The 24,086-nt window shown below is 37.9% G+C and overlaps 3 protein-coding genes across 3 annotated transcripts in view; 1 reads left to right on the forward strand and 2 right to left on the reverse strand.

The window, feature by feature from the left end:
* The window catches only part of gjc2 (gap junction protein gamma 2), a 20,359-nt gene extending 9,244 nt beyond the window's left edge, over positions 1–11,115 (reverse strand). Inside the window, exon 1 of the mRNA XM_077556384.1 lies at positions 10,980–11,115. The gene's annotated coding sequence lies outside the window, so the exon portion shown is untranslated. The remainder of the gene's footprint in view (positions 1–10,979) is intronic.
* Positions 11,116–15,216: 4,101 nt separating this feature from the next.
* Positions 15,217–17,952, reverse strand: LOC144043193 (7-alpha-hydroxycholest-4-en-3-one 12-alpha-hydroxylase-like). Its single transcript, XM_077556494.1, has one exon. It carries the CDS (start codon positions 17,935–17,937, stop codon positions 16,378–16,380), a length of 1,560 nt encoding a protein of 519 aa, XP_077412620.1. The 5' UTR covers positions 17,938–17,952; the 3' UTR covers positions 15,217–16,377.
* A 1,520-nt stretch (positions 17,953–19,472) lies between these two features.
* Positions 19,473–22,465, forward strand: higd1a (HIG1 hypoxia inducible domain family, member 1A). The gene is made up of 4 exons (XM_077556495.1): positions 19,473–19,635; positions 19,941–20,015; positions 21,334–21,468; positions 21,538–22,465. Exons 2-4 carry the CDS (start codon positions 19,946–19,948, stop codon positions 21,609–21,611), a joined length of 279 nt encoding a protein of 92 aa, XP_077412621.1. The 5' UTR covers positions 19,473–19,635; positions 19,941–19,945; the 3' UTR covers positions 21,612–22,465.
* The last annotated feature ends 1,621 nt before the right edge of the window (positions 22,466–24,086 follow it).

Below are 24,086 nucleotides of genomic sequence, written 5' to 3' on the forward strand. Positions count from 1 at the left end.
CTTTAAGGTCCAACTATGTCACCAGTGAAGACTTGGTATTTGCATTAAAGAGATATGATATATGTGGGGGACACAAACCATGAATCACTTGGCATTAGACTTCATTAGGTTCGCCTGGAGAATCTATACAAGAACTGTACAGTTTGTAGGGGTGAGGGACCGAGCCCTGACACAAATAGGGAAAACCCGCAATTGATTTTAAGTTTTGACCCAGAAAAGAAGAGATGTCTCATGTCAATTTGTTAACGTTACTCCAATATATTAAAAAACAGATCTAAATGTAAAATGTACCGTAAAACAATTGTTTTTGACATGTAGGCACTTTAAATGCACATGACACTTTCGGATAATCAAATGTCAAACATTCCCGAGTCAAAATAACCATGGAACATCATTGATGCCCTTCAGAAACAAACCTAACAGGAGGGATTAATGAAAAGCGGGTCAATCAAAACTCAGCTTTTATTATCTAGTCAATGTCAATCTTGTATTCATTAAACATTGCAGATGCACCTAATTTTGTGGCTGGTCATTGAACTAGTTTCCCAGACTATCTCCGAACATTCAAAAGTCAGCGAAGCTTGAAACCAAACCAGCAGCAGATTCCGAGCAATGACAACAGAGACGGTCGCCCTGGTGTCCTCAGATAATTCGAGCTGTTCTTGCTTTGGGACAGTGTGCTTCATGTTGATAACTATTGATTGAAGCGCCCGCAGCCTTTCTCCTGTAAGACATGCTTTGACATTGCTCGCCATCCAAGGTCTGGCAACATGCGACAGCCAAACGGCACTCTTTAATATTCATTAGGCTATATTTGGGTGTGACATGCAAAATGGAAATGTATTTTTAATGGTAATGTGTATACATACCTCTTGCTCCCGCTATCTCCTATCTATCTGTCTCAGTAAATAACCAACCACTACGCCGTGGGTCATTTGTGTGCGAGAGCATCGGGTCTGCTGCAAAACAGTCAATGTGTCTTTGTTTATTTACCATACCATGCTATTTATAATGACAGGTACAGTAAACATCTGAATTAAGTGCCTTAACTTAACTCATTCACTGCCATTGACGGCTATAGACGTGCAAAATTCATTTTAACTAGTTCTACTATTCCATCCATCTATCCATTTTTGTTAACAAGTGTGAAAACCTAGATTTTTTTTTAATGTACATTTAGAACAGATATAAAATGTGTGATTAATTGTGAGTTAACTAGTAAAGTCATGCAATTATTATTATTTTTTTAATTGTAATTAATCACATGACTTTAATAATTAACTCACGATTAATCACAAATTTTCTATCTGTTCTAAATGTACAATATATTTTTAAAGGTTTTCATACTCTTATTAACAAAAGTGGAAAAAGTGGAAAACTATTAGAAATAGTTCAAATAAATTTTTGACGTCAATGGCAGTGAATGAGTAAATAAACATTGAGAAACATTGATCGACAGTACCAACATATCTACAGTAATCGGAGAGAATAAAGTTGTATTTTTTTCAAGGAACAAAGTCATATTAAAAGAAAAAGCGTAAAGATCTATTATTTGAAAATAATGACAATAATTGATTCTTAATAAATTGAATAATTTTCTAATTCAGGAGATTTTTTTTTGTATTGACTTCATGAGAAATATGATAATCTTGTCAGGATGGGGGAGTTTGAGGACCCAAATGTGGGAAGGCGGAGCGAGGAGGCAGTGGTTCAGTCAAAAGACGGATTTAATTAAACCAAAAACAAGGAGGTTAAGGATGTACTGTACAGAAACAAAAACAACAAACTCCAAGAAGGCAAACAATGCAAAACATGGGGGGGGGGGGCACAACAAGGCAAAAAACTGGCAGCATAACTGGAAGAAAACAACAATGACAGGAGACTAAATACACGCACACACACACACACTGACACAACAAGACACACCTGGGGCAAGACACAAGTGGCTGAGGGCACTGATTGGTTGACACGAGGAAGGGCAGGATTACACTTAACAACACCAAGGGAGACACACAAGGAAAAACAGAACCCAAACATGACAAATCTGAAAATAATCTTCAAGGGGAAGTCAACCCAAACATTTTCTTTACAATAATATGAAGCCCCACTAGTCTAAACACTTTATTCTGATTAATATTGTGTTTGTGGAATATGAGTTAAGCATAAAAAGTTCACCCAAGTTTATCCATCTCAGAGGTTGGCCATTTTGTCACAGCTGAAGATAACATCACAGGTGCTCAGGTAATGACCAATCACGGCTCAGCTTCAGTAACCCGTGATTGGTTGTTACTTGAGCAACTGTGATATTATTTTCAATCAAAATGGCAGACGGCTGAGATGGATGAAAATGGGTGAATTTTGATGCTTAAAGTGACAGCAACGTGAAAAATCAACTTTTGGTCTTTTTAAACACAAAGCGATTCATCTATAGAGCCAATATGCCGCCGTTCAACGCACGTCCCATATCGTTGCATGAGAAATGGCTGTTACCCCGGGCAACGAGCAATCGAGCGACATATGGTGAACGTCGTCGTTAAAATCCATCCGTCCGCTCCATAACAAGTTATAAGCCCGCGCACACACAACACCAACACCAAATGCCTGAACCCGCCCGATGAGGGGAGGGAGATGTTTTTTCTTTTTTCTTTTTTTTTCTTTCTTTCTTCCTTTTTTTTTCTGGAGAGCTAAGTATTGTTCATTCGGTAATTTTAGCGATTTGACATGTCATCATCATTGCTCTCTCTTTTTTTTTAATATATATATATTTTTTTATTTTGTATGTGGGTGAGAATGTGCGTGCGTGTGAGTGTTTATTCATTAATTCACCTAAAACCTATTAAAAAGGGAGATGTTTTTAAAGTAATATTAATATCTCTGGGCGTCTGTCTTCCGTAAACATCATGAGCACCTCCTACGGAACTGCGAGATCCCGCGATACGGGACATTACGAGAATTGCGCCTCAGAAGCGAAACGCTCTTCATTGGAAACACCGGCAAGTCGAAATTGTACAATATCGCTTTTACTTGTGCAAAAAAACTGTAATGGAAACGCACCTAGTGTTTGACGTCATTAGGAGCGGATCCACCCCCGTACCGCCTCTGCAGACTAAACGAACGCCCACTTTCTCTGAGAATTCAATGGGATAGTGACAAAACATGTTATCAGTAAACATTCTGACCAAATAAATTCAAAGCAATCAATTATCCTTCACATTTGCAATGCCAAAGTGCAATGACAATTGGCCGTCTTAAAATCCCAGAAAGGGTTCTGGCTGACACTTGTGTAAACTACAAGTAAAACCTTCGCGCCGCTGAACCTAACTGAACAAATGGTCTAGTCGGTTAAAGCAATCAACCTATCAGCAGCAGGTACCCGGTTCGTGACCCGCTCAGGTTTGGATTTTTTCCCCCTTCTTCTTTCCTCTGTCTTCTTCCTTCTCCTACCCTCCTTCTCCACGATTTATTGCGGCAAGGAGCTGTTTTGTTTCAAATGTTTATTGAAGAATTCATGGCTTGCGTGGCCAAACGCAGAGATCCAGCAGCCGGCTCGCCGGGGGTGTGGCAAACACACAGGGAGAGGCGGGGTTTTTTTAACTGTGGAAGGGCTTAAAATACTGTGATGTAATCCCTTTAACTCATATTTCACAAACGCAATATTAATGAGAATGCCGTGTTTAAACTAGTCTTAAGTGCTAGTCAAAAAAGTTACAAAAAAAAGTCTTAATCTTCTGACAAAAAAGGTATAATGTTAACCGGGAAAAAAAGCTGCGAGAAGGTAATAATTTAAGAATAAAGTCAAGGTTCTTTAAGATATATTTTTTTAAACGTCAAAATGTTATGTCATAAAAGTTGAAATTTAAAAAATAACGTTTTAACATTATGAGAAAAGGTCTTGATGTTTCAAGGAAAAATTGGTAGTAGAATTAGTAATATTACGAGAAAAGTGGGAAGTCAAGCAAGAAGAAAGTTCCAGTCTTGAGTTAATCACAATACAATTCCTTCACTGTAGCCACTAACATGTTCCTCGACATCATTCCGCACGACAAGGAATAACTCAGAATCTTGAGGTAATAAAAGTCGAAATGTTACAAAAAGAAAGTTGTTTTATAAAAACTGAAAAAAGAAAAAAATGGATGTTACGAAAATAAAAAGAACATTGATGAGGAAAAATGTTAGCATGTTACAATAATATAGTGTTAATTTCTTCCAAATACTGGTAAATGTTACAATTGGAAAAATGTGTAAAGTTACAAGAGTACTGTCACAATAATATGAGATAATGTTGGAATGTTAGATCGTGGGTAGGAAGCCTTAAGAGGAAAAACATAGTGTTACATCAAAGTCAGAATGTTACGAGTAAAAAAGTCTACTATGAATAAAAAGTCAGAACATTGGAAGATTAAAGTTATCTTAACAAAATGTTAGAATAAAGCTGAATTTCTTTGAGCAAAACACATTATAAAGAGGTTCTTACAACCAATATTAAGATCAATTCATAATGCTTTTCAGAAAAATGTTGTAATTTTATGAGAACAAAACTTTGTGATATTACCAGAAAAAATATAATTATTGTGTGAAAGTGTTGAAATATTTAAGATATTACAAAAAAAAATTCAAGGAAAAGTCAGAATGACTGAAGACTAAATTTAGAATAAGTGACGTTTTTAATATGATCCAATAGAAGACAGACCTCGGCATTGTTGTATTTTTCCACCGTGTTTCACCTTTAAGAGGTCAATGTGAGCTGTGAGGGTTGGCAGCGTAGCCGAGTGAAGATGTCGACAACTCTCCTTGGCCGCCACTAATGTCATCACAAGTCTTTTTTGTTTTTTTTAAGCCAAACGGCTGCGCTAAGCAGAGTTGATGCGAGCAGACTGCGGGGCTATGGAGGTCTGCGTTTATGTAACAGATCGAGCTGCCCCCATGTGACTCGGAAATGACCCCCCCCTCCCCTCCCAACCTCTTCGCCGCCCCCCCTCAGAGAAAAGAGTGACACAAGACACCAGAGCGAAAACATGCAACTGCTCCTGCGCCGCCTGTGCTGTGTGGCACTATCATTAAAGTGCTGTGGTCTGGGTGGGAGGGGCGGGGTTGGGGGTTTGGTGTGTGTGTGTGTGTGTGGGGGGGGGGGGGGGGGGGGGCTATCCCATAGGCTGCCTGAGAGTGGTGGCAGTCCTATCTCATTTGTTCATCTGGCTCCTCGTTTTCTCAGCCAAGCCTATCCTACCCGCGGGCTCAGTGCGTCCCGTGCCAGTTTGACTAAGGCCCGGCTCCACTGAAGCGACGGAGATGAAAAGGCCTTGAGGTGGGCGCCGGCAAACTTGCGCTGCGTCTCGCGCGCATGAGCCCGGCTACTGGCTTTATGCTTGAGCGTGTCGCTGTTATAAATCTCCCACCCAAAAAGACAATGGGAGCCACCATGTCGAGTCAATGTTCAACCTGCTGGCGCATCTGGGAGTTTAGTGGCAAATTGTACCAAAAAAAAGTGAAGCGTCAATGTTTGGACTGGAGAACTTACATAAGTATCAACAAAAGTGGGAGGCGGAAATAGTGGAACGGCATTTTTGCTATCGTATTGTGGCAAGCAGCAAAGTGTGCTACAGCAATAATGAGGCAGTTGATGCCACAGAGAGACAAAAAGTCGATGCATAGCGGGCGAAGAAACTAACGTATAAAAAATTAATTTTAGAATATCAAATAAAATCTTGTAGTATGGCTGTGCGAATTTCAGATCACCCTAGCACAAGCGTAACACCCTCCCTGAGAGTGTGTCATGACTATTCATATACCAAATAAGTGCAGCCTCAGAAGCAGCTGACATGGCTGCCACAAGACTTTGCCAACTACCAATCAGAAGAAAGCTGTTTAATATCCAAATTAAGGCGAACCAATCAGAGCAAAGCTTATTTACATATTAAATATTAATAAGAAATACAGCCGTCCAAGGTGCGAGGCATTTAAGAACAACTAAAATAGCTTGAAAAAGGTCATCCTGGCCATTTGCAACCCAAATTCAAACTCAATTAATGAACATCAAAGCGTCTTTAAAAAAATTTTAAAAAAATAGTTTGGCATTGGAACCTTTAACGGAATGATGTCATGACGATGACGTTACTATTATATCATTTTGTCTATTTGACAAAAAATAATTAAATAATATAAATACATAATACACACACACATATTTATATAGAGAGAGAGAGAGCGAGAGAGAGGATTTGTGTGCTGATTGAAAAATAACAAATCAAAAGTTAGTCACAAAAGTGTTCCCTCATTTATTATCGTGATTAGTATTAATCTTTATTTTTTTCCTTCATTACAAATGTTTTAATGCTGTAAAAAACCCTCACTACCCACTCTATAAAAACATTTTTGAGAGGCATTTACATTTTTGCATCTTTCTCTCCCGTTTAAGAGCTCTCAATGTTCAAACATTCATAAATGGAATAAAAAAGTAGTTACACTACTGTAAAAATAAAAATAAAAAAAATGCAAAATTGCACTAAAAAAAAGCCATGAAACAGCGAGGCCGCAAAAAGTGAACTGTGTTATAACGAGGGAACACTATTTACTCAATACTTGTTTTTTTGTCACTAAGTACTAGGTATTACTCTTACTTAGTAATTAATTGGAGGAATACTTTTTTCTTTTACTTGAATCAGGTTAAAGTAGCAGTATTCTTACTTGAGTACAATTATTGGCTACCTCTGCAAATAATCATGCCATTCCCACCTCAGGGATAAAAGAAAAATAACAATATAAAAAATGAATATACTATACATCAGTCTAGATCAGGGGTCACCAAATGTGTCCCCCAAGGTCCACTATTCTGCATGTTTTAGATTGTTCTGTTCCCTCCTCCAACACGCCTGAATCAAATGATCAGCTCTTAAACAAGTTTTGCAGAGGCCTGAAAACGATCCTGATCATTTCAATCAGGTGTGTTGGAAACATCTAACACAGGATAGGGGCCCTCAAGGACCAGGTTTGGTGACCCGTGGACTACTGTTGATAATATTGATGGAATTTGCTAGTAATAGTAATAGCATATCATTACTCATAGAATGACTATGAATGTAGAATGACTGTTGTAGGATTGTCAATACAATTAGTTAATTATGTTGTTTGTGTGTTTATGTCGCAGTAAGTTATAGTATGGTTATCATGATCACACTTAAAAAAAAAAAAAATAATAATAATCACTGGTACCCTTCTCTATCCTTCTCATGTCCCTTGACAGTCTTAAGATCAATTGTATCACAGTTTGAGTCGAAAGCAGCGCACAATGATGTTGTTCAGTATTGTACTGTAGATGTGCACTCTGTGTGTGTCTGTGGGCTATATTTCACAGTGACGCCATTCCATGTTTGGCCCTTTGTCAGCTGCTAAGTGCACTGGAGACTGTTGCACTCTCATTGAGCACGACGTGACGTGGATGCTTAACAAACTCGACATTGCAGTAATCCAAAGCCATTTGGTGTTGATGTTGTGCAGTTTTTTTTTATTTTTTTTTTTACTCATACATCCCAAAGTAGAATGAATGTTTTGCCAGTTTTTAATCCCACATCAGGTCTTCATCTTGCTGTGGCTAATGAAGTTTTCCCATCAGTGCACTAAAATCTGACTTCCCATCCAAAGAAAGGCAATAACAAAGCTTTGCCTGCAGAGCGTGGTGGTGGGGTGGGTGGACTTCATCTTTGACATTATCTTGTCTTAACCAGCCGTGTCATGGGGTCCGAGCAGGGGCACGCCCGGAGCAGCGACAGACCTCGTCAGGGTCATTTGCAGTAGCAGAGAAACTGCATCTTCTCCTTCCTCCTCTAGATGCCTCAGTCCAACTCAGTGGACTACCGACACTGCAGGGGGCGCCGTGGGGTATCTCCCTCACTCGCTCGCTGGCACTTATTCACGCAACTATGTGCACATTATATCGGCTTCTTGTTAGCAGATGACGCATGACTCAGCTTTTTAAGGCAGTGATAAGCAAGTTCAAGGTTGATCATTTACACGGGGTCAAGGTCACAGGATCATACAGTGAGTGCATAAAGGTTAAATTTATATGAATATCTAATACATTGACTGCTTATGAAATAAAGATCAGTTTTATGAAGAACTTGGAGATATTTTGCTTCTTTTTTTTTGTGGTTGCAACTTGTGGCCACTAGATGGGAACCATGTATTCCAACAGTAGGAGTCTCCTCCTTGATCATTTACAAAAGTGTTTTTTTATGACTTGGGGTGTCAAATGTATGCATATAAATATAAAGTAAAAAAAAAACAAAAAACGATGACAGTATTAAAACAATTTTATAAAGTTATTAAAATATCAATTTTAATATGTTGCAAAATGTATGATTAAATCCAAACAATATTTTATACAGTATATAATACAAATATATTGAAATCTTATATATTATTAAAAAATATATATTTTATTTTTATTTTAAATTCTTGAACTAAATATATAACAAAAAATTTGAGCCAAAGATGTGTTTTTTAATATATTTTCTATTACTGATTTAAAAATAAAAAAATGTATACGGTATATATTTTTTAATTATATAGAAGAAAAAATTGTCAAATAAAAAAATCACTACAATCAAAAGTAAATGATTATAAAATATACATTGTGAAAAAATATTTAAACGTTATTTAAAATGTCAAAAAATCTGTCCAAGTAAATACATAAGAGGGAGGCCAAAACTGTGATGAAAGTCAAACTGTTATATAAATGGTTATGTCGTGCCACTATCACTGGCCAAGTTACTTTTTGAAATATCTCCAATCCGAAATAAATGAATAAAACCCAATGCCTCAAAATTATATTTATTGCATATATGTGTTGTATGTATAGCTGACTTTATAATACAAAAACCCCGCTGGCCTTGTTTGTATCATTTTTGACAATATTTATATTGTATGCTTTTAAAAAATATATTTTTATATTTTTTATAAGTGAAGTAAATATATTGATCTGGCAGTGACTTAAGCAACAAACAAAAAAAGGTGAGAGGGAACTGAAGTGTCCTTTTTTTATGGTTAAACATGAAGCCGGTCACGTTAACCCGTAAATGTTTTTGGTGTACCAAAAAATGACCCGTGAACATTTTTTAGGTGTACCAAAGAACAAATAAATATAAACAGAATGATTAAGCATTTTTCAGCCCTTTGATGGATATTTAACTGAACAAATAGAACAACAACCTATCATGTGGTTTGTTGAGCCATGGTAGAGTGACAAACAGTACAGGTGCAATGACCCAGCAAGTATGAAAACAAACGGTCCTCACACTGTGACGACAATACAAACAAGTACCACAGCAGATTCTTTGATGTGTCAAAAAGCCATTACATTCCTGTACGGGCTATAAAAGAGTTATGACCAAATGTGACACAACAATTGAGTCACACATTTTTCATAGCACCTCATGTTGTTACCAAATGACACAAACACGCACATTTACACACACACACACACACACACACACACACTAATGTGAGAAATCTACTCCACATGTTCATCCTGATAGCATGTACCTAAAACACACAGGTCCTCAGTCCATTATGGTTTGAAGGTGCCATTTTTAGGAGGGAGAGGGGATCTGAATTGGGTATTAGATTAGGGCTGAACGATTTGAAAAATAATGTAATTTTGTTTTTTTATCTTAACTCATTCACTCCCAGCCATTTTCACTGAAGCAACCCTCTTCGCTCCCAGCTGTTTTACTGGATTTTGATTGATTTGGCAAGGCCCACAGAATATTGGGTTATATTTCTATAAAAACATGCAATCTACCAAAAGAAAGAGTCTCTTCTTTCATAAGGAAAAAAAGTATACAGTATTTGTATCTGTTTCCGTTTTGCAGCAATTAGCATTAGAATATAGCTAAGTTTCATCATTATTCACAAACCTGTTGAAAACACTGGAAAAAAGAGCTTGTTGCAACATGGCTCTGGCTGATCTCTTATACTCTGCTGCCACCTGCTGGCCATTTTTTATAATAATTACCATTGCTTTAAGCATCCTCTTCAGGTCAGAGGCTGCATCAAATCCTTTTGTATGCTTTAGCATTTAAAAAAAAAAAAAGCATAAATACGTTTTTGGGAGTGCCGGACAAAGTGTTGAAAAAACGTATTTATAGATTTTTGGGTTTGAATGATTGTACTTTAATATATTATAGTTTCTCTTCCCATTTATTATTTTTTTGTAAACACAAGTTTGAACACTTAGGAACACCTATAGTATGCAGGACCTGCTTTCGGCCACAGCTCACATCGAAAACCTCACATGCAAACACGCAAACTTGCTGATGTCTAAAACCATCCCACCTGGCCCCACCTCTTAAAGGCATGTGTTTAACACACAGGCTGGTACAATACCTACATTATTGACTGTTTCCTATACATTTTATGGTTTTAATTTTGTGTGCTTTTAAGATTTGTTTAAATGAATATAGGTGTGTGGGAGCTGTAAATGTAAATAAGTGTTTTTCTTCATATGGTATTTCTTAGTTGCGCTTTTTCACCTATTGCAGGTGAGTTTGCAACATGTTGTCTGCGATGAACTGAGGTAACATTGAAATTGTGAAACCACGCTGCAAGAGATTATTTGATCACTTACTGTATTCTCCTAAAATGTAAAAATTATTATTTTCTCTTTTACCCTCCTGTCGTGCTTCTCAAAAATGTTCATGAGCCAGTATGACACACTGCATGTCATCATCATCATTTTTGGAAATTAAAAAAAGTAGTTTAGATTTTTAAAACCTATTAGGAGAGTTAAATACAAGGCTTAAATGAAAGTGATAAGCAAAGAGCTCCAGAAGTATTTGAACAGTCGGGCTCATAATACTAAATGGTAAACGTCCTTTTTTTTTTAAACTCTTAATTAAAACTGCATCCATTGTGCTTGTCCCAAGATGTCATCACTGTCCCAATACTTGTGGAGCTAACTGATGGCGACTTAAAAAGTGCCTTACCTGTCCACGTGGATTGAGCGGCAGTCTTTTCTATGTTTTATGGATGAGCATGCCGGGCTAGCGTCCAAAAGCATTGTTGCACTGTGTTCACGCTCGACAACAGTGGGACGGCAAGTGAGACAATAGCTCATTTTTCATCAAAACCGATCCCCACCAAGTACAGGCAGCACTCTCAGGAGAGCAGAACAGCCCGCTGTGAAGGCCACCATTGTTGTTCTCCCCACCGCCTTCATTGCTGTGACGCTTGATTTATTAAGGATTTTTTTTTTACTACAGCTCCATTCATGTTTTTTTGTTTGTTTGTAAGTCTGTCAGCGGGATGGAGGTAAAAAGATTAGGGGTGGGAGGGCTCATGCCTTCAAAAATTCATTCATGAATCAAGAAAAATCACCCCAAGGCCGTTCAATATTAGGTATACAATTGCACAAAATCAATGTTCTTAGCCAAAACGGACAAAATAACAAACTCAAATTGAAAATCATATTTAGCTAAATAAAATAAAATAAAAACGAGAGTAGTTAAAAACAAACAACTAGCAAACATTTACTTCTTTTTCATCTTTGTCAATTTGCTACATAAGCTTTCAGTGCTTATTTTAGCTTACTTTATTACAGAATACTAAGTGATCTTTTGTTTTATCTTGCATATATATAGCATGTATTTTTTTTATTTAAAAAAAATACTAAAACTAATAATAAAAACTAAAGCGAAACATACTTGAAAAAAAGTCATCAAACAAACACAAAAAAGCTGAAGAAATAATAAAATAAAATAAAATAAATAACTGAATTTGAAAAACTAAAGTCAAAACCAACTAAAAACTAACAATTAAAAATCCAAATTTTTTATAGCCATGGTGGATAGGCACAATTAGATTTCATGACTGGTCGAATTGTCTGTATTCTATTTCATCATCATCGCTCTAAAAATGTCAATCCAAAATTAACATTGTCATCCATGTAAAACAGAATTGCTTATACTGCTCAACGTTAGCTTAGCTATTTAGGTAGTTAACGTTGTGCAATTATGTGTTTAAAACCAACCCTGGGTTATTTCTATTTGTTGTTAATGCTTCCTTTGGCCGTTTTCCAAAGGTTACTGTCAAAGGCATTTTTCCCCAGCTGGGCGCAGAGGTCGTTTTTTTTTTTTGTTGACACAAATGTAGCCTGACTCCCCTTTTTGTCAAACATTGTGTCAAAACAATAGCCACGCTTCTTTTTTGACTTGATGTGTCACCTCTTGTTGATACTGGGGCGTTACGTCCAGCTATGAAATCTGGTCATCAAACTTCAATGACAAAAAGTTGTAGAATGCATGTTGACAACAATGTTTCTTTGGCGACAAATTAGGTGTAAACTGTTTATACTTAATGTTGAGCTTTTTGTAAACAAAATAATTTGATTTGGATAATCTGTGACTGGTGTTGCGTTTTTTTTTTTTTTAGTAAAGGACTTGTTTCTGGGTGTTGTGCTGTTCGTGAACAAATGGCTTTGACTTGTATATATTATGACTGTCGGTGTGATTTTTGTAAACAAAAGAGTTCTAATTGACTATTCTCTGATTGGTGCTGTGCATCTGTGGCACCACTGAGTGAAGAACGATACATTAGATTAGCTCACATATGACTAGGAAGTAAAAATGAAAAACAAGATTCTATAAATAAATATAAAAATAAATACACAAATAAATATACAAATAGAATTAAATACCGCCGTTGCAAACTGCCTTTCATTGGTCGATAGTCGAGACTTCCTTGTTCGCCGAGCTGCTCACTTGACCAATGAAAGGCAGTTTGCAACGGCGGAGTCCAACCCAAGACACGCCTATGACCGCCCCCTCATTTGAATAACATTTCATCCTGGCGCAGAGCGTTTGCAGCGTGAAATAAACAAATGTGAGGGCAGAGCGTTATTTATTGATTGATATTTAATTCTATTTATATATTCATTTTTGCATTTATTTTTAGATATTTTTTTAAACTTTTATTTATTTATTTATGCATATATGTATAAATGTATTTTTTTATATCCGTTTTTATTTTCACTTTTACTCATTTATTTATTCAGTCGTTTATTTTAAATTTTGGCAGTTTTGGCCCTCCATAAGTGCAGCCCGCCCCCTCAAAATTCCAGCCTGGCTCAGCAAGACCCTGCTGCTGACATAGTACTCGGATGTCCCCTGCGGAATTTAAATACCCCAGAAATTGTTGTTGGTGGAAAAACGCACAAACTGAATTTTCCCAAGGTAAATTGAAAAGTTCTGTCGGTGGAAAAGCCCCATTCTTGGAATGTATTGACGTGTGTATGCCAAAGTCCATTTCTGTATGGAGATTAGTAGATTACATCGATGATAGTGTAATATAAGACAGGAAACAACTTGATGAACTTTTACTGCCTCCCAAATTGGATATCCGATGATGTCATTCACCAGTTTGAAGTTGAAGAATAAGTAAATAAATCACATCTTAAATGACTCAACAACTTTTACGGTCAGTATTTCATCAGTAATCAAAGTTGCTGGTAACAGTGTGTTTTTGTGAGGCCTGACTTGTACACAGACTGTCAACGACCTGGATTGGAGCCATACCTGTGTGTGGACATCCTGTATCAATGAGTAACTGGAAAGAGTGTTGTGTGTTTACGTCAGATGAATGGAGAAGGTCACTACAGAGCAAGTAGACGTGACTGGACGCCAAGTGCTTCATCCCAAGATGGATAAAAGTAAATTGATCTTTGAAAATGTGCACGCAAGGCTCAAAATTAGGAGTGTCAGGCGATATTTTTTTTTAATCTTAATTAATTGCAAGACTTCAATAGTTAACTCACAATTAATGACAATATCTGTTCGAAATGTAAAATTAAATATTTTTCCAAGTTTCATACTCTTAACATAAAAGTGGGAAAAAAATGTTAAACTACTTATTTTAGTCATTAATACAGTAATTTCATAATAATTCATAAAATTAAGTTAAAATTAAAAAGATGTACTGTACTGTAGAAAAACAAGTGCGGTATTGATTTGTGTTGAGGTCATATTTCTGCCACTAGATGGCATAATTGTATTTGTAAGACAGTGACAGCTCAGTGCATTTATCTTTCATATTAAGAGCTATCTAATCTTTAACATGAAAAAAAATTGTGAAATTCTGCTCATTTTTTTAAATTGTAACATACAACTTGACCCGAGTCTTCACAAATATATGCATTACTGTATTATTAAATTGATCTGCTGTGTGGCCACTGGAATTCCCCCAGTACAGACTTTCGCATGTAAAAAAAAAAAAAAAAAAATAGTATCATTAAAGGAACTTTAAATTAACTCAAAATTAATGCACTCATTTTGACACCTCTACCCGAAATAAATAATAAATTGCACTTTCAGTGTCAAAAATGTTTCGCCTCAGACAAACACATTGAAACGCAAAACTGCAAATGAGCCGGCGTTTATCTGATGAAACGCGAAGCTGTTACGGAAATAACGCTAACTCGCGACGCCCGTAACATTGTTCTGAATACTTAAAAAAAAAAAAAAAAAAAAGATTAAGATGGCTTGTATAGTATAGAGTCTTGATAGTCAATGTGTGTGTGTCGTGGCTACTAGATGCCTTCTTAATCAATGGACAAGCCGCTGATCACACTTTGGGTATGTCCGCCAGCTTGAGATCTCATTGGCTCAACGCAGGGCCGTAGGCAGTCACTACGTGGACAGTGTTGTGTTGAAACTTTGAGATACCACTCTTGGAAGGTAAAGTATTTTTTTTTCCAAAACACATTTCTGATTCAAACTCATGGCCACATATGATTTGCTTTCCTTCCAAAACAGAACCTTGGACACAATTAGGTAGTGAAACAAAACGCTATGGGAATGTACGTAAAGAACATATGGCCTTCATCTAGTACAGATGTTGACCGAGTCTTTAATGTGCATTGCATGTGAACTTTTCTCCCGAAGGCATTGCTTCCTTCGAAAGTTTGATGAGATTGGACACGCTTTCCTCCTTTTTTTGAATTATCTTTGCAACCCGATTGGACATTTTGTACGCCAAAATTTCACTCTGTATCGCTTATATAAATGTGAAAAGATTCAGCAAAGCGAGTGAGTGTTTTATTGAGTATTAATTTGTGTCTGATTGTATTGGAATTGGGCAGAAATGATACTATTTGTGTATTGCATTGGATTTGGATTTGTTCTTGCAATTATACACAATCATTAACCTCAGCAATAAAACACAAGCAAATTGCTTTTTTTTCCGCATACTTGATTTATTTTGTAAGGAAAGTTCACACTTCACACATCTTGCTGATCAAAGAATGTTACTAAAACACAAACCAAGTGGGAAAAAAAATACTACAAGACATGCTAGCTTTGTGTCAAATGTAATTAGAAGAATTATATTGATATATGATTACAACGTGTTTTACTCTTGATTATTTCTAATATATACATTCTTCCATGATCGTTTTAAACTTTATTCCAAGGGCAATCTGTCAAGTATGTTACGTAAGCGGTCCCATACTTGGCACGAAAAGCATCGTTGTGCACACATGCTTTTCATCACAGTGTCTTTGCAGGCCCAATTCCATTCCAAACTTCGATTTTACCACTATGCATGTAAAAAAATAAATACAAAAAAACATACATACGTTACACTCACTTCACGCTGTTGCACTCTTTATAAACAAGAATAGTGTGATTACAAGCAGATTTTTACTCATACTGGCCATCATTATCGCCATAGATCTTTGTTACACGAGTTGAGGGATTTGTTCCTCAGCTATAAAACATTGGTGAAGATATATATGTTAATTTTACCGTATATACAGTATATATAATGGAAAATACACTTTTACGTGGAAGAAAAAAATGGTACAATAAATGGTTATTTCTTGAGCAAGATTTTAAATGATGATTTACTTACATTCATGAATATGATCTTTAGTGGTTGAATGTTACAATAAGATCTCATTTTAAAATTTTGAAGTTAGCTCATTGAATTTCAAAGAGTCATGGTGTGAGCACATAACAACATTTTCATTCTTGTGACGGGTGTTTTGATTTTCCAAAAGGAAGGCCTTGCTTAAGACACTTATGGTTAATCCAGCATACAAAAGTCACAATAAACCACACGGCTATTTTCATTAGGAAACTTGATTTACTAAAGGTTTGTTTGTGCAAAAACGAGTGGAAACCAGATTGTGCATGCAAATGCTGATTCACTAATTGGGGTGAATCAGGGCAACAATATACTACATACTACCAGGTACTATACATATGAAAAAAATAATGAAATGTCACGATAAAAGATTATGGTCAAAGAGAATATAACAAATGATAAGCTTTAAATTTGATTGCATTGCCCTTTAAATAGTCTTCATTTTGCATCCTTTAAACTCTGCGTTTAATATCGGAGTCTATATCGGAAGGGAACATCTCTGACAGGCTGCATCGTTCCAAAGCCCCATCGCCGGACGTCTATTCCAGGGGTCTCCACTTCAGGATCCAGCAGCTCGCACTCAAAGTAGACCAGCATGAGAAAGATGAACTGCTTGAGCTCGTTGGTGGCAAAGAAGCGGCCCGGGCAGATGGACACGCCCGCGCCCCAGGGCATGTTGTAGTACTTGACCTTCTTGCCGTCTTTGTAAAACTCCGTCTTCCTACTCCCGTCGGGGTTGAGGAAGCGGTCGTACTTGAAGGCCGTCGGGTCGGAGTGGATTCCGGGGTCCATTTGCACGCTGCTGTAAGGGAAGATTGCCATCCTGTCCCCTTTGCGGACGAGGAACTCCTGTCCGTCGGCCATCTTAAACGTCACGTCCTGGAGCACGGCCCTGGTGAGAAGGGGCGCGGCGCAGAGTCTTAGGGTCTCTTCCACGGCGCTGTCCATGACGGTGGCCTTCGTCAGCATCTCGCGCGTCAGGTTCAGTAAGGGCCCGCCACGCCTCACTTCCTGGCCCGACTCGCAGACGATCCGGTCCACCTCGGCCTTGACGGCCGCCATGGCGTCCGGGTGCTTCATGAGGTAGAGCAGCAGCCAGAAGGCGGATGGGCCCGTGTTGCCCTGCGAGGCCCACAGAAGGAGGAACATGTACCTGTCGATCATGGCCCCGTCCATGCCCATCTCCACTCGCACCTGCTGCATGTCCCAAACCCAACCGCTGATGTTGTCTTTGGTCTTCACCTTTTGCAGCGCCAGGGCATCCCAGAAGTAGTCCATGAGCCCCCGCAGTTCCAGCCTCCTCTTGGGAGGCAGGACGCCATAGGCCAGGTTCGGAAAGAGCTGGTCGTACTTGCGGAACTTGTAGAACAAGGCCTCCGATTCCACCCTGTCTTTCTCTTTGGCCTTCTCCTCGCCGTCCTCGCACTTGGGGGACACGTTGCCATATAGGGACAGGTAGCCGGCCCTGAACACGATATTGTAGCAGTACATGAAGAGCCCGTCTTCTGACCAGGCTTGCTCCTCCCTGCCGAGGTTGTGCAGCATCAGGTTCTGAAGATTGCTCGTCATGGACTGTGTGAGGACCTCCAAGCCGTCCCCCTTCAGGTGCTTGTTGCTGGACTGCTGAAGGAGGTGATGCTCACTGTTGGGTGACCAGTAGCCGAAGACCCTATGCACCAGGTGCTTGGCGAACTTGTTGAAGTCCAGCTTCTCCCGGCTTTCCTTGACAAACGGTCCGAAGGACAAGGGGTCCTGCACAAAGGTGACGTAGAAGCCGCCAAGCTGGATGGTAAACACTTCTCCATGCTTGCTCTGCATTCTCTGCAGGAACTTCACCGTGTTCCTGCGGAACTCCAAGACGTGACCCAGCCAAGGGAAGAGACCCTTGTCCAGAGGGGGCTCTCCGGGTCGCTGCCGTCTGAACACCCCGAGCAGGTACAATCCTCCCATCAGTGCTGTGAAGAGCGCAACAAGGATCGGCAGCACCGGCCCTCCCATGACTGATCCCTCTGACGGAACAAGCATGCTTTGGAGTGAAGGTCCACACGCGGAGTATAAATGCTGTTTTGGCTCCTCCCTAATAGGTTTCAGTTTTCCCGGAACTCAGTAGGGCCGCCTTTTATGGATGGTTACCAACAGAATGTACACTATGAACCACATTTGCTCTTAGTTAGACTCCATAATTCATTCTTCCTTTTTAACTGTTGCTGTCAAAGGCCGCATTTACAAGCTGGTGGAAAAATCCAGCTTTTACAGTCATCCTATTAGAAACAGATGTTAATTTGCTGTTTATGGACTGAAATACTAACATTGCTATATTTTCCCTAAAATATGACGCCTGCTTCTTTTTAGATTTCACAACACTAAATTGCAACTGGACTGCTCTGTCTTTAAAAATGTTTTGCCTATCTCTCATCTGGAAAGGCTTCATCAGTTCATGCGACAATGCTTAGCTATATGACATACCAGCCTGACCAGGCTGCTCAAACAGAGCAGTCTATACTCTTAAAACAATGTGATTATCCATAGTGAATTATAACAGTAACTTTGGAGATGGCACTTTGCAGACTACCCTGAGCATGTAGCGCCACCTCGTGATAAGCCTGCCACAATACAGGCATTTCATTCTATCAGTGAGTCAAGTAGATAGTTCAAGTAATTTTGTCAGTTTCATGTAGACTATTGTTTAACAGTTTGTGTTGGGGAATTACGGGGTCTCCATGAGGACTCTCTAAAGTGTAACAAACTCATTACAAAAGCAAAATAAGAGCCAAATCTCTAAATTGAATAGAATGGACATTGTGTGTTTCTTTTTTTCTGTCTTTCTTTCTTCACCAATCCTAACGTTTCTGAAACTGTACGATAGAAAGTAAATTGTTAAGAGACACACCTGTACGTCACCAATAATATCATTTATTGTGGTGGTAACTGTTATAAAGTGAATATGTACCTTAACTGTAATACAAATGCACTAACTTGGGTACGGCCACGGATTTACCGGCGACTGCACGTTTCTCCATGCCAGTGAGTGACGAGCCTTACAAACTACGTCGTTGCAGAGAGAAGCAAAAAAATGTAGTTTACCGTCCACTTGCTTCCGTTTTCGTTTCAACAGTAAAAGTTAAAATCGCTTTTCTTGGGTGGTCGAGAGCAAAAACAGACGTGATGCGGTTCATCTTCCTGAGTATAAGTATAAAGAATTACAGGCCACGATTCAATATACTTTATTGTATAGACTCCATCATTTATGCGACAAATGAGCGGACGCTATTTTACGATCAAGGGCAAGATTAGATTGACTTCTCTTCGTTAGAATGGACTATCTTTGATAGTTGCGCTCATTGTACAACCGATGCTGCGTTCAATCGTTGGGGTGAATATTTTCTTCAAATGTCGGTTTAATATTTAAAATTTTCTTTGGTTAATATTCGATCTGATGTTTAGAGGAAATAAAACTTATATCACGTAAAGAAGTTGTATTACATTTTTAACAAATAACAAAGAAGCGTGCCGTAGTTAGTAACATTTTTACTCGTGTCCTTGAACGCACCACAATGCACGAATCCTTTGACGTCACAACTGCGCGCAATGGTGATTACATCACGAAACGAGGCCGGCCGGTACATTTCCTTCTTCGTACGTGCGAATTGAGGACCCAGGGGATTCCGTAAACTGGACATTTGACTCATAATTTACTCCAATAACGTTCATATTTATTTACAGGTAAGACTTATTTGAAACAACTGGTTTCTGTAACCGCTACGAATAAATGACGTCTTGCTGAAGTGAAGTTTTTTTTTTCCTTTTTCGGAACTGTACGATAATCAAAATCACGTGTGTTGTATGTTTCTAATAACGCGTGTGACCGTTTTAGATGTTTACTTAACATTTTGACCCTGTCTAACTTGACTACTTGTCCTTCATATGTAACCTCTGAGCTGTTCATTAGCAAGCATGTTTAAGATAAGATGCTAAACAAACACAACTCTTTTAACGGATTTCTATTTTCTGCATATTTTTATGTCCAGTTACAATGTCTGCCTTCGAGGAGGACGAGTCCAAACTTGTGAGAAAATGCAAGGAGAATCCATTTGTTCCTGTGGGTGAGTACCCTCCTGGCTACCTTGATTACATCACTTGACAAACACAACAGGTCGGACTTCTAAACTAGGTAATAATGCTAAATTTTTATTAACTACGTGTATGTTATCAACCACCATAGTCCATTTTGATGTGCCTATCGAATTTATTTCATTATGAAGTTACACAACCTCGTTGCTGGTGAGATGCTGTGTCACACAACTCTGCACCTCAAATACTTGTCTCCCTTAGTTTGATGGCTGTTATTACCAGCATCTGTATAAAGACTGATGAGACACATATCCTGTAGAGCAGATGGCCTCTGCTAATAAGCGAAGTGCGCATTACGTTTGTGCATGCGTGAAAATCAAGTTAATAGAAATAGTCTCCATTGCTTCCCATTACTCTTGACCGCTGTTTGGTAGCCGAGTAACGCCCCCTACCCACAATGCACTGAGCGGGCCCAGATGCGCACTCTGCTTATAGCCTAATGTTATTTAGCCACATGAAAGTGTGTGTGTGTGTGTGTGTGGGGGGGGGGGGGGTCAACACCACACCTCTAATACACACTTTCTTTTAGTGGGTGGAATACTGTAATCCTGGAACCTCTACCCATGAATTGGTACCACCATGTCTCAACAGAAAACAATTGCAACACACCCAACCTCTAAGGCAGGCATCTGCAAAGCTGAAGTAGTGGCTAGGCCAATGAGATCACAACCTAAAGCTACCTTTTTAATGAGTGATGGAGAAGTTAATACAATAATTATTCCCGAACGGAACTCTGGCCACAATTCGTAGCCTCCTTTTAATGTCTTTAGTGTGCCGTTCACTTGAATAGATAAGCAGCAAGTATCTCAAACACAAGCATCCTTGTTAACTGTAATACATTATTATAGTATGTTTTATATATTGTATATTATATTATTGTTTGTTGGGGAGAAATAAGCGCAAATAAAACCATTGCCTTGTCCCTAAGTGACTGTATACCCCTGTTTCAAATTTTTCATATTTCCTCAAATAGTGGCCCCTCTTTTGCCATTCCCTTAATAATCATCGGTTGTTCTGTCCACTCAAATAAATAAATACCAGATCTCAAATCCCATAGATAATTTTTTCTGTAATGCATAATTGTCTGGGGGGGGACACAATAAAACACTACACCAGAACACACCCTGGCCTCTGCGAAGCTGACGTGAAAAGGCAAATTGAATATTCAACAATATTGTTATAATACGTGATAAATTTGTGGGAAAAATAAGTCACTGAATGCCTTATCCCAAATTGATGACCGGTCAGTAAACTATTTGGGAAAATGTTGACATTGTCTTTTGTGCTCAGGAATGGCCGGCTTCTTCGGCATTGTGGCCTACAGACTGTGGAAGTTGAAAAGTCGCGGGGACACTAAAATGTCCGTGCACCTGATCCACATGCGTGTCGCCGCCCAAGGCTTCGTGGTGGGAGCCATGACTCTCGGTACGTATGCAGCTAGAAATAAACATAGGATACATAATGTAACTGTTATTTTTTTTATTTTATTTCTAGGTGTCATTTATTCAATGTACAGGGACTTCTTTGCCAAACCAAGTGAAGAACAGAGCCCCACACAAACTAAGTGAACATGGACTCGACTCCTTTTTATTTAACGTCCCTTAATATTACCTCATTATAAGGTGTATTTTTCTACTGATAGATCGCACCTATGCGCAAGTAAGTAAAACATTTGATTATCTACACAATAATACTGTATGTCAAACTATCACCTCTTCTACACAGTTTGCAGTTATAATTCAGGATTATTTGAGGACATTTTTTGTTTTCATTTTGAATGGTGTGGGAGTGTTTTTGAATTACACTTTAAAAAATAATAATTATATATATATATATATATATATATATATATATATATATATATATATATATATATATATATATATATATATATATATATATATATATATATATATATATATATAAATCCCTTTGCAGTTTTGTCTTGTACGATATTTAATGTACTGAAGTAGAATTTTTACTTTTTGGGAAGAAAAAGAAACGCTCCTTGCTCACATCGCTTGGATTTATTTAACCAGTAAAACACAAATGCAACAGATACATTGTCAAATTGATGTAATGTGATTCATTCATAAATGTTAGGGTAATATATTCACTCACTGTGTTCAATATAAGTTGATCATCAGGGGCAAGCACAGTATGTTTTACATCAACTCTGGTCCAACTCCATTACAAGTGATGTTTCATGAGTGGCAAATGAAGCGGTACACATAATGCACACTGTAACTACGGTACATTACCGGTATATAGCATGGTGTGCTTTAGCTAATATCACAATTTAATGCCTTAGTTGACAAACAACTATTTTCAATGTGTATCTACGTGTCTTTCAGTATTTGTAATGGATGCTGCTTCCATGTCTTGTCACTGAAAAATAAATGATGTCATGATGGATCTCTCACTTTTGGCTTATATTTTATAAAATTTTCTATTATTTTTTTTATCGACATGCAATACAGTACAGGTATTTTATAACGCTGTATAGCTTTTGATTGACGGGATGGGGAGGGGATTTTTTTCTTGTTTTTTTGTTTTGTAAATTGTGGCCTGGGATTGAGAACGTGACGTCACGTTGCATTGCGGAATGGCACCATTTTGTTGGCGGTGTCTCCTTAAATAATACATTTAAAATGAACTGGATTAGGTATTTTCTGAATAATCCTGACTCAATGTGTAACTGTATTTAGAACTAGTTTTTCTAAAATTGGTAGATTATGATTTCTGTAGTCATGTAATTATAAAATTGAAAGAATCCCCATTCGCTTATCTAACTTCCATAAGCAGGCATTGCTTGCTTGGTCACTCGTCTACAAGCATAACTTTTGACCACACCGCTACTCTATTTGGAATAACCAAGACATTTGTTACAAGAACAAATCCATTTTTTTAAAGACTTGGTTTGATCATAAAATCATCTGGGTGAATTAATAATTTAACAGCAGAGGAGTTTTATTTATTTATGAAAAATTTCTTCTACACTTTCTGATGCCTAAACAATTTGCTGTAGTTTTTGATGCTATTCCTTCTGGTGTATGAATGCTGTATAGGGGTCACATTGGTGTTGTAGCTGACACTCTTATTGTTGATATCACTGAATCACCAATTGTTAGATTATGTTTCAAATCCTTCCCGTTGTAAAAACAATCGCAAAATCCGTGCTCTTTTCCAATCTGATATTGTGTCTGTGACACCTGTAATATCATACTGGAACTGTCATGTAAAGAATTTATGTTGGAAAAAAATGTGGACCATGCCTCAAAAATTATTTTTACTGAACAAGGTAAAGGAAGTGTCTTTCAAAATTATTCATCGTTGTTTTCCTGTGAAATCCTTTTTTGTTAAATTTGGTTATGATATGGATCTGAACTGCTCCTTGTGTGGCTCCCAATCAGAGACTCTTGTGCATCTGTCTTGGAAATGTTCTTATGCTCGCAAGCTATGGCAAGACATTTGCAAATTTATTTTGGATAATGTCTTGTAATTTTGAGCTTTCCTTACCAAATGTTTTGTTTGGATTTTTGAACTATGACAATTCATTTGAAAGAGAATATTATTTGATTAATCTTTTAATTTATCTTGCTAAGTTTTGTATTCATTAAAGTCGAAACCTATATTTTTTCTGTTTTTGAAAGAGATGGATGTATATTTACAGTCCATCTCTACTTCCAAAAATAAGAAGGCTATCAAGACATTAAATTTGTGTTCTCATTTTGCTGTTTTTAATATTTCTTAGTATAAGACCCCTGGCATATTTTTTTATTTTACTTTTCTTTCTTTTTTTCCTTTATTGTTATTGTGAGATTGTTGTATACAGTGGTGATGTTTGTTTGCTTAATGTTTGCCATGTTTGGCTTGTGATTTCAATTTGTTAAATAAAGCATAAAAAAAAAATGTTGGTGGCGTCAAGGCACGATCTGTAACCCCTGCACGATGGGTGACGCGCATGCGCAGAAGAGCGGCCATCTCGGCTCGCTAACTACGGCCACCACAAAGGTCAAATCACGTTTACGCACGCAAATGTT

Source organism: Vanacampus margaritifer, chromosome 2 (genome assembly GCF_051991255.1).
Source record: "Vanacampus margaritifer isolate UIUO_Vmar chromosome 2, RoL_Vmar_1.0, whole genome shotgun sequence".
Lineage (NCBI taxonomy): Eukaryota > Metazoa > Chordata > Actinopteri > Syngnathiformes > Syngnathidae > Vanacampus > Vanacampus margaritifer.

What these genes read in the sequence shown, in the direction of transcription:
- LOC144043193 (XM_077556494.1), bottom strand. Translation starts at nt 17,937, where the DNA reads ATGCTTGTTCCGTCAGAGGGATCAGTCATGGGAGGGCCGGTGCTGCCG.
- higd1a (XM_077556495.1), top strand. Translation starts at nt 19,946, where the DNA reads ATGTCTGCCTTCGAGGAGGACGAGTCCAAACTTGTGAGAAAATGCAAG. An exon ending in GAATCCATTTGTTCCTGTGG is followed by an intron (nt 20,016 to 21,333) that starts GTGAGTACCCTC and finishes TTTTGTGCTCAG; the next exon opens with GAATGGCCGGCTTCTTCGGC. An exon ending in GGTGGGAGCCATGACTCTCG is followed by an intron (nt 21,469 to 21,537) that starts GTACGTATGCAG and finishes TTTTATTTCTAG; the next exon opens with GTGTCATTTATTCAATGTAC.